The 15,344-nt window shown below is 37.5% G+C and overlaps 5 protein-coding genes across 5 annotated transcripts; 3 read left to right on the forward strand and 2 right to left on the reverse strand.

Moving 5' to 3' along the window:
* Positions 1-779: 779 nt before the first annotated feature.
* LOC111779116 (RING-H2 finger protein ATL2-like) lies at positions 780-1,656 on the forward strand. Its single transcript, XM_023659188.1, has one exon. The coding sequence runs from the start codon at positions 922-924 to the stop codon at positions 1,510-1,512; it is 591 nt and encodes a 196-aa protein (XP_023514956.1). The 5' UTR covers positions 780-921; the 3' UTR covers positions 1,513-1,656.
* Positions 1,657-1,745: 89 nt separating this feature from the next.
* LOC111779243 (probable pectinesterase/pectinesterase inhibitor 21) lies at positions 1,746-3,625 on the reverse strand. The gene is made up of 2 exons (XM_023659354.1): positions 2,602-3,625; positions 1,746-2,525 (listed from the first exon to the last, which is right to left on the reverse strand). Exons 1-2 carry the CDS (start codon positions 3,623-3,625, stop codon positions 1,834-1,836), a joined length of 1,716 nt encoding a protein of 571 aa, XP_023515122.1. The 3' UTR covers positions 1,746-1,833.
* Positions 3,626-5,605: 1,980 nt separating this feature from the next.
* Positions 5,606-8,926, forward strand: LOC111778698 (multiple organellar RNA editing factor 3, mitochondrial-like). The gene is made up of 7 exons (XM_023658671.1): positions 5,606-5,859; positions 6,684-6,920; positions 7,027-7,129; positions 7,740-7,809; positions 7,927-8,091; positions 8,196-8,345; positions 8,709-8,926. The coding sequence occupies exons 1-5, from the start codon at positions 5,606-5,608 to the stop codon at positions 8,031-8,033; spliced, it is 771 nt and encodes a 256-aa protein (XP_023514439.1). The 3' UTR covers positions 8,034-8,091; positions 8,196-8,345; positions 8,709-8,926.
* A 2,265-nt stretch (positions 8,927-11,191) lies between these two features.
* Positions 11,192-12,288, forward strand: LOC111778874 (ethylene-responsive transcription factor RAP2-3). The gene is made up of 2 exons (XM_023658871.1): positions 11,192-11,328; positions 11,459-12,288. The coding sequence occupies exons 1-2, from the start codon at positions 11,205-11,207 to the stop codon at positions 12,034-12,036; spliced, it is 702 nt and encodes a 233-aa protein (XP_023514639.1). The 5' UTR covers positions 11,192-11,204; the 3' UTR covers positions 12,037-12,288.
* A 1,628-nt stretch (positions 12,289-13,916) lies between these two features.
* Positions 13,917-15,276, reverse strand: LOC111778252. Its single transcript, XM_023657960.1, has one exon. It carries the CDS (start codon positions 14,817-14,819, stop codon positions 14,229-14,231), a length of 591 nt encoding a protein of 196 aa, XP_023513728.1. The 5' UTR covers positions 14,820-15,276; the 3' UTR covers positions 13,917-14,228.
* Between the last annotated feature and the right edge of the window lie 68 nt (positions 15,277-15,344).

Consider the following 15,344-nt stretch of genomic DNA (forward strand, 5'->3'; position numbering starts at 1 on the left):
TTCCCACGAGACCCTCCCCAGCTTATCCATCTCCTCCCTTTTAATACTATTTCAACTTCATGGGCCGACAAAACAGGCCCAGTTGAAAACCCACCTTAATTTTGGTAGGACTTCAAATTAATATTATATTTTTTCAAAAAGTTATCCAATACAATTAATTTCTTAAAATGTTTTTTTTTTTGGTAAGAATTAAGGAGTTGTAACGTTAATCCAAACGGAATTAGTCATTTTCATATCAGAGAGGATCACGGTGTCAAGGAAAGGCGCGTTATTGGTCAAAGACATCGAAAATTTTGGACAAGGCGAATGGGCCCAGAAAGTGAAACCCACGGCCCATATAAATGGCCCTTTGGAAAGCTCCACTTTTTACCCCCACTTTATTATCCATTTATTTATTTTATTTTATTAAAACAGGATGAGATAATAAATACAGATCCATGACGTCAGACGTCCTCATAATAATCAACATAATAATAATAATAATAACATTTTTATATTCATAATTCAACCAATTTATTATTGTAAAAAATAAATCTTTATTTTTACTCAAATTCAACCTGAACAATTATTAAAAATATAAAACAATTTGAATATCAAACATTTTAGGCAATTTTCCCCAAATATTCTTGATATTAAACTTTTTTTTAGAAAAAAAGATTAATATTAGATATATGAGTAAAATAATTATTGCAATTATTTTAAAGAAAAATAATAAATGGGGCCAGAGATAAATAATTTAAAATAGCAGTTCTAATCCTCTTGACCTATAGAGACGACCAAACACAAGAGATATCCCCACGTAGTTTCCTTCCATTTTTCTTTGTCTTTCCACCAAATTTATTGTTCCTTGTCTTTTTCTCTAATTTCCTTTCTCCCTTTCTCTCCCAATTTCCCCTTTGAAATTAATAACGCCGCCGTTTAATGGCCACCGCCGCCGCGTCTGATGACGACGACGCCTTCTTCTCTCCGCCGTCAGACAAGCGCTACACTCTCAGCAGCGGAATTATACTCCGCGTAGTTATTGTACTGTTGTTCGTCGTTATTCTCATGATTTGTTTTCATCTCTACGTTCGATTGTACCTCTTCTCCCCCAGCCGCCGGCCATCTCGACCCCGCCGTCGCCCTCGTCCGCATTTTGTATTCACGGCTGAGCCACGTAGCGCCGCTCCGCCACGTGGTTTGCCGCAGTTGGTTATCAAATCCTTGCCTCTATTCGTTCACTCGGCGAAACCCGACTCGGATCCGATTTATTGCGCGGTTTGTTTATCTGAGTTCGAAGAGAACGAAACCGGGCGGGTTATCCCCACATGTAATCACAGCTTTCACGTGGGGTGTATTGATATGTGGTTTTATTCGCACGTGACCTGCCCGCTTTGTAGATCCGAGGTAAAATCCGAACCCGAATCTTCTACTAACCCGGTCGAGATAGTTGTGGAAGAACCCGATCGTGGTAACCCGGTTGAGGTGGACGACGTGTCGGAACACGGGCCTCGAGGGCAACGGAGAATTTAGTGAAGGAGATTCGACGGAACGGGATTTGAGGAGGAAACGGAGGCGGTGGGTTCAGAAAGATAACGGTCCTGTGGCGGAACACGTTTGGTGTTGTAAATATCTTTTTTTATACATTTTTTATTAATTAAAGGAATATTTTAATTATTTTTTATATTGTTCTCTTTTGTATTTTAAATTTTTTAATGAATAAAATTAAGCAAAAAAAGAGAGGCATGAAAATGTGAAAACAATTCAATTTATTTGTCGGATCCGATTTGCAACGGTTACATTTAATCAGATTTAAATGCTGAAGTGGCAGAATCAGCCATATTGGTTCCCTTATCACATCATTCCAGGAGAGTACGGAACTCCCGTGTTCAAAATCCAATCATCGCCGTCGATAAAAATCTTAGGAGTGAAATCGGCGGCCTGTTGCGGCGTAAGAGTTTTAATTCCTTTCCACTTCACTCTATTGGTCAGGTCAGCTCCCGGTCCTTTGTTCTGAAACTCGGCGTAGAACAATGTGTTCAGCCCAAAATCGCCCATCCACGGCAGCCATCCCTCAGGCTGAATTAAATCGTCAATTTCAGAACCCATAATAATGGTTCGTGAAAATTGCTTCCAGGGACGGCCCAAGTAGGCTTTGTTCACGGCTTTGAATGGCAAGTAAGCCGGGTCCCCCATGAAATGGCAGTTTTGGAAAACAAGACCTGTCGGTTCGCGGTTCTCGAGCCGGCCTTGAGCCGTGACAATGCATTGTTGGTTAGCCAGTGGCTTACGGACGACCAAACTGCAGTTTTGGAAGACGGCGGCTGAGTTCCCAAAAACAAAGTCAATGGTGCCACTGACTTTGCAGTCACGGTAGAACTGACGGTGAGTTTGGGCGTAGAGAGTATCTTGGTAGCCGTCCATTTGACAGTTGAAGAAAATTGATCTGTCAGATTGGACTCGAAGCGCCACGGCTTGATGTTTCGCCGAGCCAGCGGTGTTCTCGAACCCCATGTCTCGACAGAAGAAATTGGCTCCGACAACGGCTAATTAAATGCGACAAAAACAACATTAAAAGAAATTTTTTTAATATAAACAAAATTAAGATTTTTATTGACTTACCGAATGTTGCTGTCTTGAAGGTTTGAATGCCGTCGACGAAGTTCAAACCACCAGACACGACGGTTTTGGTCGGGCCATCACCGTACATTGTAACATGAGTCAAAGCCTTAGGAATAAGAACAGTTTCCTTATAAATTCCAGCCTTAACGTAAATCACAAAGGTTATATTGCTCTTCTTCGGCACCTCAACCAACGCTTCATTAATCGTCTTGTATTTTCCACTTCCGTCCTGCGCCACCACCACATTCGGTGTGATCGCCGCCGTAGGCAGCTGCATCAGCCGCCTCTTTTCGTCGGTAACCCACGACGGCACTTCATCGCCGGCCAACAACCGACGCCCCTTTTTGGATCCTTGCAACGATCCCAACATGTTCTTCAATTCAGTTACAATTGCAAGACCGTTACTTGTCATTTCTTGAGCTGACTTTAAAAACTTCTTCATTTGTTCACCGGCATCACCGGTGGTGTTTTCAAAACCATCCAAACATGTTTGTTCATAAGTAAGGGCCCCACTTAACCAGACAGACAAATCCTCGACGAATTTGTCGAGTTTAGCCATTTGAAAGGTGCCGATTCGGTTGAATGAATCGGTTATATCGTCGATAGCATATTCTAGAAGCTCGCGACAATTCTGAAGGGCTTGGTTGGTTCTTGGTTCTTTGGCTAATGCTTGAAGCGTGGTGGAATTTCTAATCGCCGAGTTAAGTTGGTCCATGCAAACTTTGAAGCCGATTTTTACAAGCTCTCTAGGGTCAGTTGTGTTACTGCCTTCAGACATTAAACTCTCCTCGCATGTTTCTTTGTAATCGGTTGGCCGACAAATAGTTTGAATTGCTTTTGTCGATGAAGAAATTTCTCCGGCTCCGTCACCATGACCGTCGCCGAGACCTTCACCTTTGTGAGAGGAGTTGTTAACGCCAACGGTAACGGCAACGACCATGGCCACGAGGAACAGAGAAGAGACGCCTACTAAGGCCATTTTCTTTTTCTTGTTGTCACCTTCGGCGTCAAATCCATTCGACATTATTGAATAAAAATAATATTATTTTTTTTTTTGGTTTTTTTATATTTTTTTTATCAGAGCTGGCGGGGGTTAATGTAGAAGGAAGATTGATTTGCCCCTGGGCTCTGATTTGGATGAGGGGGTGAAAGATGAATTTAAAGGGGGGAGAGTAAGGTAAAAATAGAAAGTAATTTCAATGGTAACTAATTCTGTTCCTAAATGGGAGGTAAAAATGACACGTAATTTGAATGGTGGTTATTTCTGTTCCCGAGGAATTGGTGGGATTTTATGTTTTTTAGTTATTTTTTAGGTTTGGGAGGTAAAAATACAGCTAAAACTTTCAATAATATTTAAAAATTTTAATTAATATCCTTCCAGTAAAAAATAAATAAATTACTATATTTAAAATATACGCATAAAATTATAAACACGTTTAAATTTTATAAAAATAAATAATTAAAATTTTACTGTCAATATATAAATGAAAACGGTCTATCTATAAATGATAGATTATATATTTTTTTTTAATGTTACTCTTCAAAATTCATTAGTATTTTTGGAATGATATATGTGTAGTATCAGTAAGATTCTTTTTTAATGCAACTCAAATACACTTACAATCTAACCTAACCGAGATCGTCATGAGTTTGGGAGGAGAACAAAACATTCTTCATAAACGTGTATGGGACATGTTTTAAAAATCTTGAGGGAAAGTAGTAAAAAAAAGACAAGCGATGGGCTTGGGCCGTTATAAATGGCTTTAGAGTCCGACGTCGAGCAGTGCAACAACAAGGATGTTGGGCTTTCAAGGTAGATTGTGAAATCTCACATCGATTAGAGATGGAAACGAAACATTTCTCATAAAGGTGAGATAGACTTGAGCCGTTACACATCAAACGTTACTAACTTAAATTTAGATAAAGGAGAACAAATGAGGCAAATGACTACGACCCAACTAAGGTGAATAGTTGAGACACCAAAATTATTTCCATAAAATATTCGAAAAGTATATAAGATATAAGAATAAAAGCAACGTCTAGTAGATTCCATGTTGACACTTACTCTACTTTTATTTGCAAATCTTAGTATCTTTGCTTTTGTATTGTTGCGTGACAATAAATCAACTTTTTCAAAATTTTGAGATTAGGATTCGGATGTTCCATAAAAATATTTATATTTATACTCTTTCGCCAATTTTAAGATTACTATTTCAACTCCATTGTTATTAAACTAATAAAAAAAAACCCGATTAGTTCCTCTCGTAACCCCTTCACTTGCTTCTACGAGAGACTCATCTTGAAATAGATTCAGATCTTGGAGTTCTATAAAGGTCTCGTAGGTTAAGAACGTTTTTAATATGATTATTTTTTCTATTTGTTTGATGAGAATCGCAAGAGACGAGAAAGGAACCCGTTTTAGCCTTCTTTTTCTTTTGCAATTTTTGTTACGCATTTTTACTCATTCCCTCGTTAGTGTATAACAGTCCGTAGCTCGAGTCCCTTAAAAAGCGGGTCGTTATAAATGGTATTAGAGTTAGGTATCGAGCAGTGTGCCAGCGATGACGCTGGACACTCAAGGGAGTGGATTGTGAGATCTCATATCGATTGGAGAGGGAAACGAAGAATTCCTTATAAAGGTGTGGAAACCTCTCCCTAATAAACGTTTTTAAAACCGTGGGGCTGACAGTGATATGTAATGGATCAAAGCATACAATATTTAAAAGCGGTGAGTTTGGACCCTTACAACTAGATTCCTTAATTTTTCCACTTGTAACTACGGACTACAAATGAAATTTTTTAATAATTTATTAGATATTTTTTTTTAACAAAAATGACATAAACCTAAAAATTGGGATAGACATTATTTTTATTCTCGGAATAACAAAATGATAAAAGAAATCGTAATCTGTTATTGTTCCATTTGTGGGACCGGAAATTGTCCGGAATTGAAAAAACAATGGTCGGAAATTAAGCTTCTTCCAAGTTCCAAGCGCTCTATATAATGGACCGCAAAGCAAATCCAAAACAAAGTAAGGAAATAGAACAAGTTTCGTTGTCTTTCTTGTTGTTGGAAATTATGTCTCTGAGAGATGGAGAAATTAAGGCTCCTCAAGCTGACCAGGCGGCGGCTACCGCGAAGCCGTCGGGTACGGCGGAGCAACCACCGTGGAAGATGAGAGAAAATCCGGTGGTGATCGTGAACCGCTGTCCCGTCGTCTCACCCTCCGGCGGAATCTTGATAACAGTCCTGCCTGGGTATATGCAAACCCAATGTAGCACTTTTTTCGTCTAGAACAGGTGCTCGTAATGTAAATACATATAAATACGGGTACTTAACTGCAATATACTGTCAATCGTTTTCTTCTTGAATTGAACTATATTTAAATTGATAAACTTCAACTATTTTTATTTAGTTTAATTTACTTTTGTGTAGGTGTACTTTGTTGAACCAAGAATTTGCTACAGGTTCACGTTAGTTTCCAATCAAGGTTGATAGTACTCATGTGGCCGAGGATCGAAGTAGTATGATGTTGAGCTGAGACGAGCTAGTGTCGTTGTTGGGCATTCTTCAAAAGAGGAAGTTATGCTCTAGTGCAATTATATAGTGTTTTAATAAAATAATATATAGAGAGTATTTTAGGTATCGAGTCCACGTAATTTGTATATATGATACCTTAGCAAAAGATTTACCGAATCCCGATAAAGGGATAGTTAAAGTAAACATGCTAAGTTAGAATGTAAAGATGTCGATGGTAATGAGATACGATGCAACACTATAACTTTACACTAAGAGATCTCACACGTCTATCATATTGATCTTTGCCGGCGTTCCACTTTTGCTCTGCTAAATGTCACAATAGCACTTTCTAAACAGCGGACTTTTGCTTTTGCTCGCGATTGTGTGTGCTTGTTCTAATCCTACAAATAAGTCAACCGAAAAATCAAACATATAGTCTAGCCTCGAGTCAGAGAAAATGTTTTAAAAAATTGAGAATTTTTTTTATAAAAAAACTTGAAATTAAATATTGTGGAAGTCAATTGCGGATAATAAAATACAATATTTGGTTGGAGAAGGTTTGATCACTGCTTAATCCATTCAATCTTCCAGTTCGATTTAAAACTTGGGGGTCCGGATACTCCCCACTCAACGATCCTTCTCCCAACTGGATCAATCGACCTCCAAAAGAGACGATACTCCTTGATGGCTGCGAATACGAGCACTGGCTGATTGTGATGGAGTTTCCAAATGAACAGAAGCCAACGGAAGAGGAGATGGTGAATTCGTACATCAAAACTCTTGCTGCAGTAGTCGGAAGGCATCGGATTTAAAACGGATTGTAAATGGATTACTTCTCGGTATGTTTTTTGCGTGCATTTTCTTCTCTGTTGATTTTAGGTTTTTCGCTTTCTTTCGATTTTCAGTGAGGAAGAGGCGAAGAAGGAAATATACTCTGTCAGTACAACTACCTATACTGGCTTCGGTGCCTTGATTCGGGAAGAGCTTTCTTATAAGGCGATTTTGTGCGTATTCGTGGTATGGTTAGATTAAGGAACCCTAGGAAGCGGATTTACTCGTATTGTAGATATTGGAATTGTGTCGATTATTTAGATTGCAATTGAAGATTGAAGCGTAGTTTTGAGTCAATCGCATGAATGTGTTTGATGAAAGTTCCCATATAAATTTGAATGGTTAAGAAATTTTCATTTCTGTTTTGAAGTTTGCTGCAGAATTGACTGGTGTTTTAGTTTGATAATCTGTGTGTTGCTAGCATTAAGGTTTGGCGTTGGTGTTATCTTGTGATGAATTAGCCCAATGATCAACCAGTTTATACAAAATGCTACCTACTTAGTTAAGGTACGTGTTGGCTCAAACACTAGTCTTTTGTAAAGAACAAGATTAAGGAGCCTTGTCAATCAGATTTTCTCATCTTGAAACCTTGGATTATAATTGATGATTGAAAGTGTGCGTTTGAGCTGAAGCACGCAATTGTTGTTTGCTTTTGAATCTACTCGATCAACTCGATTTTAGTTTGATTGTTTTGCGTGTAACCACGATGAATGTTTGACGTTTGCATTATTTTGTGATAATTTCTATTTAGCTTTTGTAAAGAACAATATTGGCATCTGACTTTGAGCGAAATGAAACAGAATTGGCTGGCGTTTTATGGGTTTTACCTGATTCATATCTCGATGTTCCAAACACAGGTTATGGAGATGATTTACTCTTCTAACGCTATCGAATTGGTTGTAATTGAAACTGAAACCTGTTGATATATCAAATCAATGCTCATTGTTTATACCAATCATTCATCTTGATTTCAGGTGATCTGTTTATTGTTGGAAAGGTCATCGCCAGAGACAACAAAGTGGTAGAAATAGGCCTCGTCCACGAGAAACTGTGCATATTGAACGGAGGCAACCAATATTGAGGATTGTTGGGAGAGATGTTCCACATTGGCTAATTAAGGGAAATATCGTATACTTCAAGTAAGGAATACTATCTCCATTAGTACGAGACTTTTTAGAGAAATTTCTGCCTTAAAGTGAACTATATCATACCATTGTGATGGGTCGTGGTTCCTAACAATCAGTTCAGGTACAAAGCTTGGGTCAAGACCATAGAAACCCGAATGGTCAAAATTCAGATCGAAATGGAGTTGGAGATATCTTGGCAAATCTAGACAAGTTTAATTGAAGCAATCACGGATTGACTCCTTAATCCATGAAGTCTAGGCAGTCAGGTATGAGATTTCTATTAGTTCTTAATGCGCATTTAGATCAAGTATGGAACTCACATATCTAGAATGCAAATATCTTCGCCTCGAATAAAGTATACGACACCCAATTGCACTTCTATGTTTCAATTTTATGTTTTTGTTCTTTTGTAGTAAAATAAAATTATTAAAAAAAGAAAAGAAAAAAAGAGGGACGGATCAAAACTAGACACACATTCGTTCTTCTGGCGATAGAACTGAATTAAATAATTGTGGAAAACAGTGAATTTTTTGTATTTATATTCGTATACTCCAAAAAAGAAAATAATAAAATAAATAAAAAGAGTGTGTTTTTTATACAACTCATCATTCATCTTCTTCCCTTAACAGTTTCAAGGATGATTATGTCATGAACTCATCAACTTGCCACTGCCACAATTCTCTTCCTTCAACGTTTGGATAGAATCTTACGTGTGTGTACATATGTGTATATATATATATTTAGATTTATCAATTATGAATTTTATAATATGTTATGAGTTCAAAAAACGCAGGTTTTATGATCGTTTCTTATTTATAAATTCATGATTTTGTCTTTAAGTAGTCAATATGAGACTTAAAGTACACTGTAGAGCATCCTCAAAGGCTTCATTTTCTAGAGCTATCAAATCTTCTCTCCTTAAACGAGACTCGACTCCTTCTCTATAATCTTCAAACAAAGAACACCATTTGTTCGATACTTGAGAGTCACTTTGACTATACTTTCGAGATTCATGATTTCTTTGTTCGACACTTGAAGATTCTACTGTCATGACTAAATTAAACCACGACTCTATATTTTGTTAGGAATAACGAACGTCCACAATGACATGATACTATGACATGATACTTTTCACTTTAATCTTTCTTTTAGTTTTCTCAAAAGTTTTAGTACCGATGAAGATTGTGTTCTTTACACTTAAACCCTGAATTTCCCTTTAATTAGTCGGACTACCCCTCCTAATAATCCTCAACAAAAATTCTTTAGGATATGAAAGTATAGAGACTAAATGATTAATATTTTTATGGGTTTATTACATAATTATACCATTACAATTTACAAATGTCAATATTTTTTTAAAAAAGGAAAACAACTTTATTTTCTCCAAATTTACAAATTTACATATATGCACATTTAGTTATTGTTTTTATTAATTAAAATCGAGATTAAAAAGAAAAAAAAAAAAAAACAAATGTGTATTTTCTCCAAATATTCTATTTATGTTTTTTTCATCGGATTCACCTACCAAAAAAATTCGAAGGTAAGTCAATTTATCANAAATGTGTATTTTCTCCAAATATTCTATTTATGTTTTTTTCATTGGATTCACCTACCAAAAAAAATCGAAGGTAAGTCAATTTATCCCATTCTAATCTTAACTATGACAATTAAATTATTACCTCTCTCTATATATATATTATTTATTTATTTATATTATTGGAATTAGGAAGAACTTTTTGTGTCGTTTTGGCAAAAAAAAAAAATAATAAATAGTTTGTTTTTATTAGGTAAAAGTTTAGATAGGTAATTAAGTATAATTTATATGTAGTGAACAACTTCTTTTAATTTTTTTTTTCTATAGAATAGCATAATAAATATGCCAAAAAAAAAAAAATCAAGAAGAAAATGGACTTAAAAAAAAGGTTTTGACATTTGAACTGTAGGTTTGGAAGTTAAATATTTGGCATAATTATTATAATTTTATTCATTAAAATTCCCGAACAAATTTTAATAAAGAACACTCTCGCTTCCTTCCACCCTCAGTAAAAATTATTAAAATAATCCTGCCGACGTCCGGTTCTTTCTACGAGCCATTCACAATCTGCCACGTATTAATTTAGTCGCCCCATCCCTTACAAGGAAGCAGCCTTTCACGCCTTTCAAGACTGCCAGACTGTACGGCCACCGTCATAAAGTAAACAATCCATTCATTACGCCTCTTTAATATTATAATTTTTATTTAGGACAAAAACAATTCAGATCAAGAAATTCGTTCATTAATTTAAATACCTAAAATATATTTTTCAGCCTTTTAGTCTTAATTTCTCCATCGAAATTATATAATTAATTTTAAATTTTAATTTCTAAATTCCAAACCTAATTTTAACCATGGTAAATTTTATGAAGTAAATTATTCCTTCAATAAAATACTTACCCACCAATTTGAATATATCCGTATATTTTGAGATAATTCAGGTCTGATAGCGGTCAAATTCATGGAAAGAGTTGACTAGTTGTCAAATTCTCCATACTAAAAAAATTATATATTATTTAGCCGCTATGTTTCTTTTTGCTTATAGTTATATAACGTTGGTTTCAAATTCGCTTTCGAAAAACACTCTCTCTTCTTAAAACGGGGTTAGAGGCTTGAACATACGTTGCCCGGTTGTAAGCAAAACACGTCTAAGTTGACTTAACTCACACGTTATTGGAAGTGAATACAATTATGACAAGTAGTATCCAGTCAAGAAAAAGAGCGTAAGTTCAAATCCCGCTCCGTATTTGGCAACCTTGGACAGCTACCAAACTCATCGGTTATACTTCCTTACCTCACAAGCTTCCATATAAAAAAGCTTCCCTCATTCGTCCGTTTTTCCTATTCCACAACTTTGCTCATACATCACCTCTCTCACATCCGCCAATTCCACCCTTAAAGCTTACGCTATTTTTTATTTTAAATTTAAATTTAAACTATTAATGATACTTGTCGGATTCTTATCGGGTGTCGTTAAGGCCCAACCCGACTTTTACGGCCCAAAATGAAGGCCCATTATTATTTTTCTCTACTTTATCTATATATATTCCATATTAGGACGCTCTTCCTAAACCTCTCTAGTCTGCGAAAGATGTGCGGCGGTGCACTCATCTCTGGGATTATAGAAAAAAAGCGCGGTCGGAAGTATAGTAATGGATCTCTCTGGCCCGACACCGACCATTTTTCCGACCTCCTCGGCCTTGATTATTGCGCCCGTATATTTCGCTCTCTTTAATTTTTGTTTGTTTTTTTAATTTAATATATATTTTATTCGGATAATTTTAATATATATTTAAGAAATCCCGTTAGGGATATTGAACTGTGATTTGTTTACTGATTTTGTAGTGAAAACTGAGACATCTCAGAAAGAATGCCGAGCTACGGCGGTGCCGGAGCCGGAGAAGACTCGAAAAGCTCGGAAGAATATATACAGAGGAATCCGGCAGCGGCCGTGGGGGAAATGGGCGGCGGAGATTCGAGACCCACAAAAAGGCGTTAGAGTTTGGCTTGGCACTTTCAACACTGCCGAGGAAGCCGCCAGAGCCTACGATGAAGCGGCAAAAAGGATCCGAGGAGAAAAGGCTAAACTCAACTTCGCTCCTCGTCCGCAACCGTTACCGGTGTCGCAGCCTCCGGCTAAAAAACGGTGCGTCGCTCATGAGTTAACTTCAGATTGTTTCAGTTCCACCAGTTCGGCGCCGACCCCGGCGCCGGCGAGTACACGTGTGAATAACTCGTGTGAGATCGACGGGCTTTACTACGGCGAGGAATTGGCGAGTTTGAGATCTTTCTTGGATCTGGATTTTGAAGAAGAGCAACAACCGAGTCAAGTCGGTGGGAGCGATGAGTTTGGCCAAGCTGTGGAGCTTTGGATGATGGACGACCCGTCGTTGAATGAGGAGAAATTTGGTGAAGTGGTGTAACTGAAATAAACTCATTCGTCCGACATGTCGTTTACTACTAAGTACTGGTGTAATATTTTATGTATTTTTGTTTCAACTTTTTGAGCTTAGTTTTGTAGATATACATAGATAGGTTCAATAAAAAGCTTGTGATATGAAACTCGCTTGTGTTTTTTGCCTTCTTTCATCTTTTGAAACGACATGTCGGTTCCTGTATCAGATCAGACTGCTTCTATTTTTAATATTCACCATGTTGAGTGGTTTGTGTGCGTTTGACTCTTTTGTCGGATGCCTCTTTCCTTGTGTCGTCTCGCCTTAGTCACATTAATTCAATTACATTACCTTAATAATATATTTATTTATTTATTTATTTATTTGATGTGAAATAATATTTAAAAAGGTTGAAGAGCACTGAGACGAAATATTTGAAAGAGGGAAAATTGAGATCCAAAGTGGGGCCTGAGATGAAGAAGAGGGTTGAAAGAGAGGAGAATTAAATTTGTGGTTTGTTCTTAGGCTGATTTCAAAATATCAAGATGGATTTTGTTTTGACATCTTCATCATTACATCTAATTCTTTTAAATTCAACGGATTCACTATGTTTTTATTTATTTATTTCTTTCTAATTAGCCTTTTTTTCGGTCAGCTAATAAGATGATGTGGTAAGATTCCTCATTGAGAGGAAAACATCCCAGGGTCACTAGCTAAAGTCCCTAAATGACCGCTCAGTAATAAAGAAGGAGCTAAGGGTGCAGTAATCCTTGAAAGAGTGCGTAATAGCTCACTGATCGAGCGCTCTTACACCAAAGATGAATGGGTCCAAGTTGTGGAATGTAAAAATGCATCGTAGGGGAGCGCTCCGCTTTAGAGAGAATCACAGACAAATCAGAAACAAGAATATAGGCTTGGGTAATGTGAGAATACAATGCCCTAAAAATCTAGCTACCACTCTGCTATATATATATATATATATATATCAAATTAAGCATGAGTAATAACTAATACATTGTATCTAAACATGTTTATTGGGAATATGCAAAATGTATTTATTCAAAGTTGAAATCGTTTCTTGCAAAATTGTGTTTTAAGTTCATTTGAGTTTTAAAAAGAATAGAAGTAGAATGGAAAAGCTTTGGAATGAGTATAGCATTGACAATTGGCTCCAAAACCCATCATCACCAAGTTGATGATGACTGAAAAGACTACACAAACTCTCTCAGATATGAATTAAAATCCTTCTTCAGTTCCTATCGATCAGGCAAATGAGTACTGAAATCAAAGGAAATTGAATCCAAAACAAATGTTCTAACAGAAGTTAGTGTTTTTTTAATGTAGAAGCTGATAAAGTGATAAAAGTGGAGGTAGATAGATCAACCACACCCTCAGTTACGGCATCCTTATGTTCGCCTCCTAACCGATGTGGGATCTCCCAGTCCACCTTAAGCCCACCACTAGTAGATATTTCTCCTCAAGAGAGAGATTTTCACATGTTTCGTTCTCCTAACCAACCCAGGTAGAATCTCACATAAAGGTTAACTCGGTCATAGTTCATCCAATTTCGACATATACCCTCGATCAAAAAGCTCGAGATTTGAATTCATCCGTTACCTGTTGTTGAACTTAAAAAGAATACACACATACAGCAGCAGACGTTACAGTAGACTACACAAAAAGGTGCTCAAGTTGCCTAATGGTAAAAAAAAAATTGGCCAACCACAATATTAGGAATCAAATTATAACAATGATTCTCCTCCCAATCCATTCAGAGGAGGTCAAATTCATGCATTAAGAACATATGTAAAGCAAGACACAAAAAAAGAGAATAGCATTTTGAAGAGAGAGACAGAATAACGTGCCAAACGATGAAACCAGGCAGTTCTAAGAAAGGTGAAACCAATGGGTGAAAAAACAAGCAAAGGTTTTCCGCCCACAGAATTCTTCTCATGGGCTGAAACGCTTGTCCGTTATAAGAATGATGAAGAACCAGTCACAGAGAGATGAACTAAATGCCTTAAGGAGCTAAGAAACAAGATATCAGATTGTTATGGCACAGATTTCCATGTGTAATTTCGAACCAATTTACTGAGATAAAACAATGTGAGTATTTACAGAGATATGTATGTATGCATAGCAACTGTGAAGAATCGAATACAGGAGATTTATAGCCAGATTTCTGTTTCGGAGATTGATCATTGAGAGGAGAATTGTACCAATCAGCACACAGAGATTAATCTCATAGACAATTTTCCTCGTTCGGAGTTCCTGATTGCTTCACCTGCAAATCTAATAACCTTCTTGAATGCGAAATGCACACAATTTGAGAGCGCGATCCAATAAACCACCTCGTAAACGAAATAATACGCCGGATTAGAAGAAGAGGATGAAGATTCGTCCCAATCACTCCCCCCAAATCTATCGAAATTCCAGCCACTTCCGCCGCTACCGCCACCTCCGCCGTACGATCCGTCAAAATCGCCGCCGCCGAATCCGTTGACTTCGCCGCCCTCGGAGTCATCGCTGTATAATCTACGCTTCGTGCGGCGCTTTCTACGGAGAAAAGTCCGAGAGGCCGATCGGCGTGAAATAGATTTGACAGGCGGCGGAGCAATGGTTGCGACGGGGAACAGTGCGGCTGATAACTGAAGAGCTCCGGCGGCGGAATACGGCGCGATCTGGTCGGCGATCGAGTCGGTGACGGAGATGTAGTAATTGGATACGAAATCGAGGCGATTGAGGAATTTGGCGAAGCCAACGCCATTGTTGGCAACCATTGAAAGGGTTCCCGCGACCAGGGAGGTATCCATTGAAATGGAAGGATTTCGAATTGCAAAAAAAAACAATTAATAACAATAATTGGGATTTCGAATGCGAGAAATCTAGGGATTTAAAATACGAAGGAAATTTAAGTGAGAATAGAAGGAAAATCGAAGAGGAAAGGTTGTAGAAGGTGAACGAGCCACGCCACGACATTGGAATCCGAAGACGCCGCGTGTTCTAAACGCGAGGCTAGACCAATTCGCTCACGGCAATGGTCCGCCGTCCCAACCTCGTGGGCCTGATGGGCCTGGTTTTTAGTTGGGCTATTGGATAAGGAAGTAAAGCAGGCCCATATATGGCCCGATGAATTGGAAATAATTTAAAATATGAGAAACGAAAGGATTATCAAATCCGGCCTGAGGGACGGCGTTAAGTCAAGTGCTGGCGTTCATTTTGGCTGTCTTGATAACACTGATGCCACGTGTTTGTAGGAGCAAAAAGTGCGAACGCGACATATATATATATATATATATATATTTTTTAATTTGGATCCTTCTGGAGAAATGTTGAGA

The sequence above is a fragment of the Cucurbita pepo genome, chromosome LG17 (assembly GCF_002806865.2).
Source record: "Cucurbita pepo subsp. pepo cultivar mu-cu-16 chromosome LG17, ASM280686v2, whole genome shotgun sequence".
Lineage (NCBI taxonomy): Eukaryota > Viridiplantae > Streptophyta > Magnoliopsida > Cucurbitales > Cucurbitaceae > Cucurbita > Cucurbita pepo.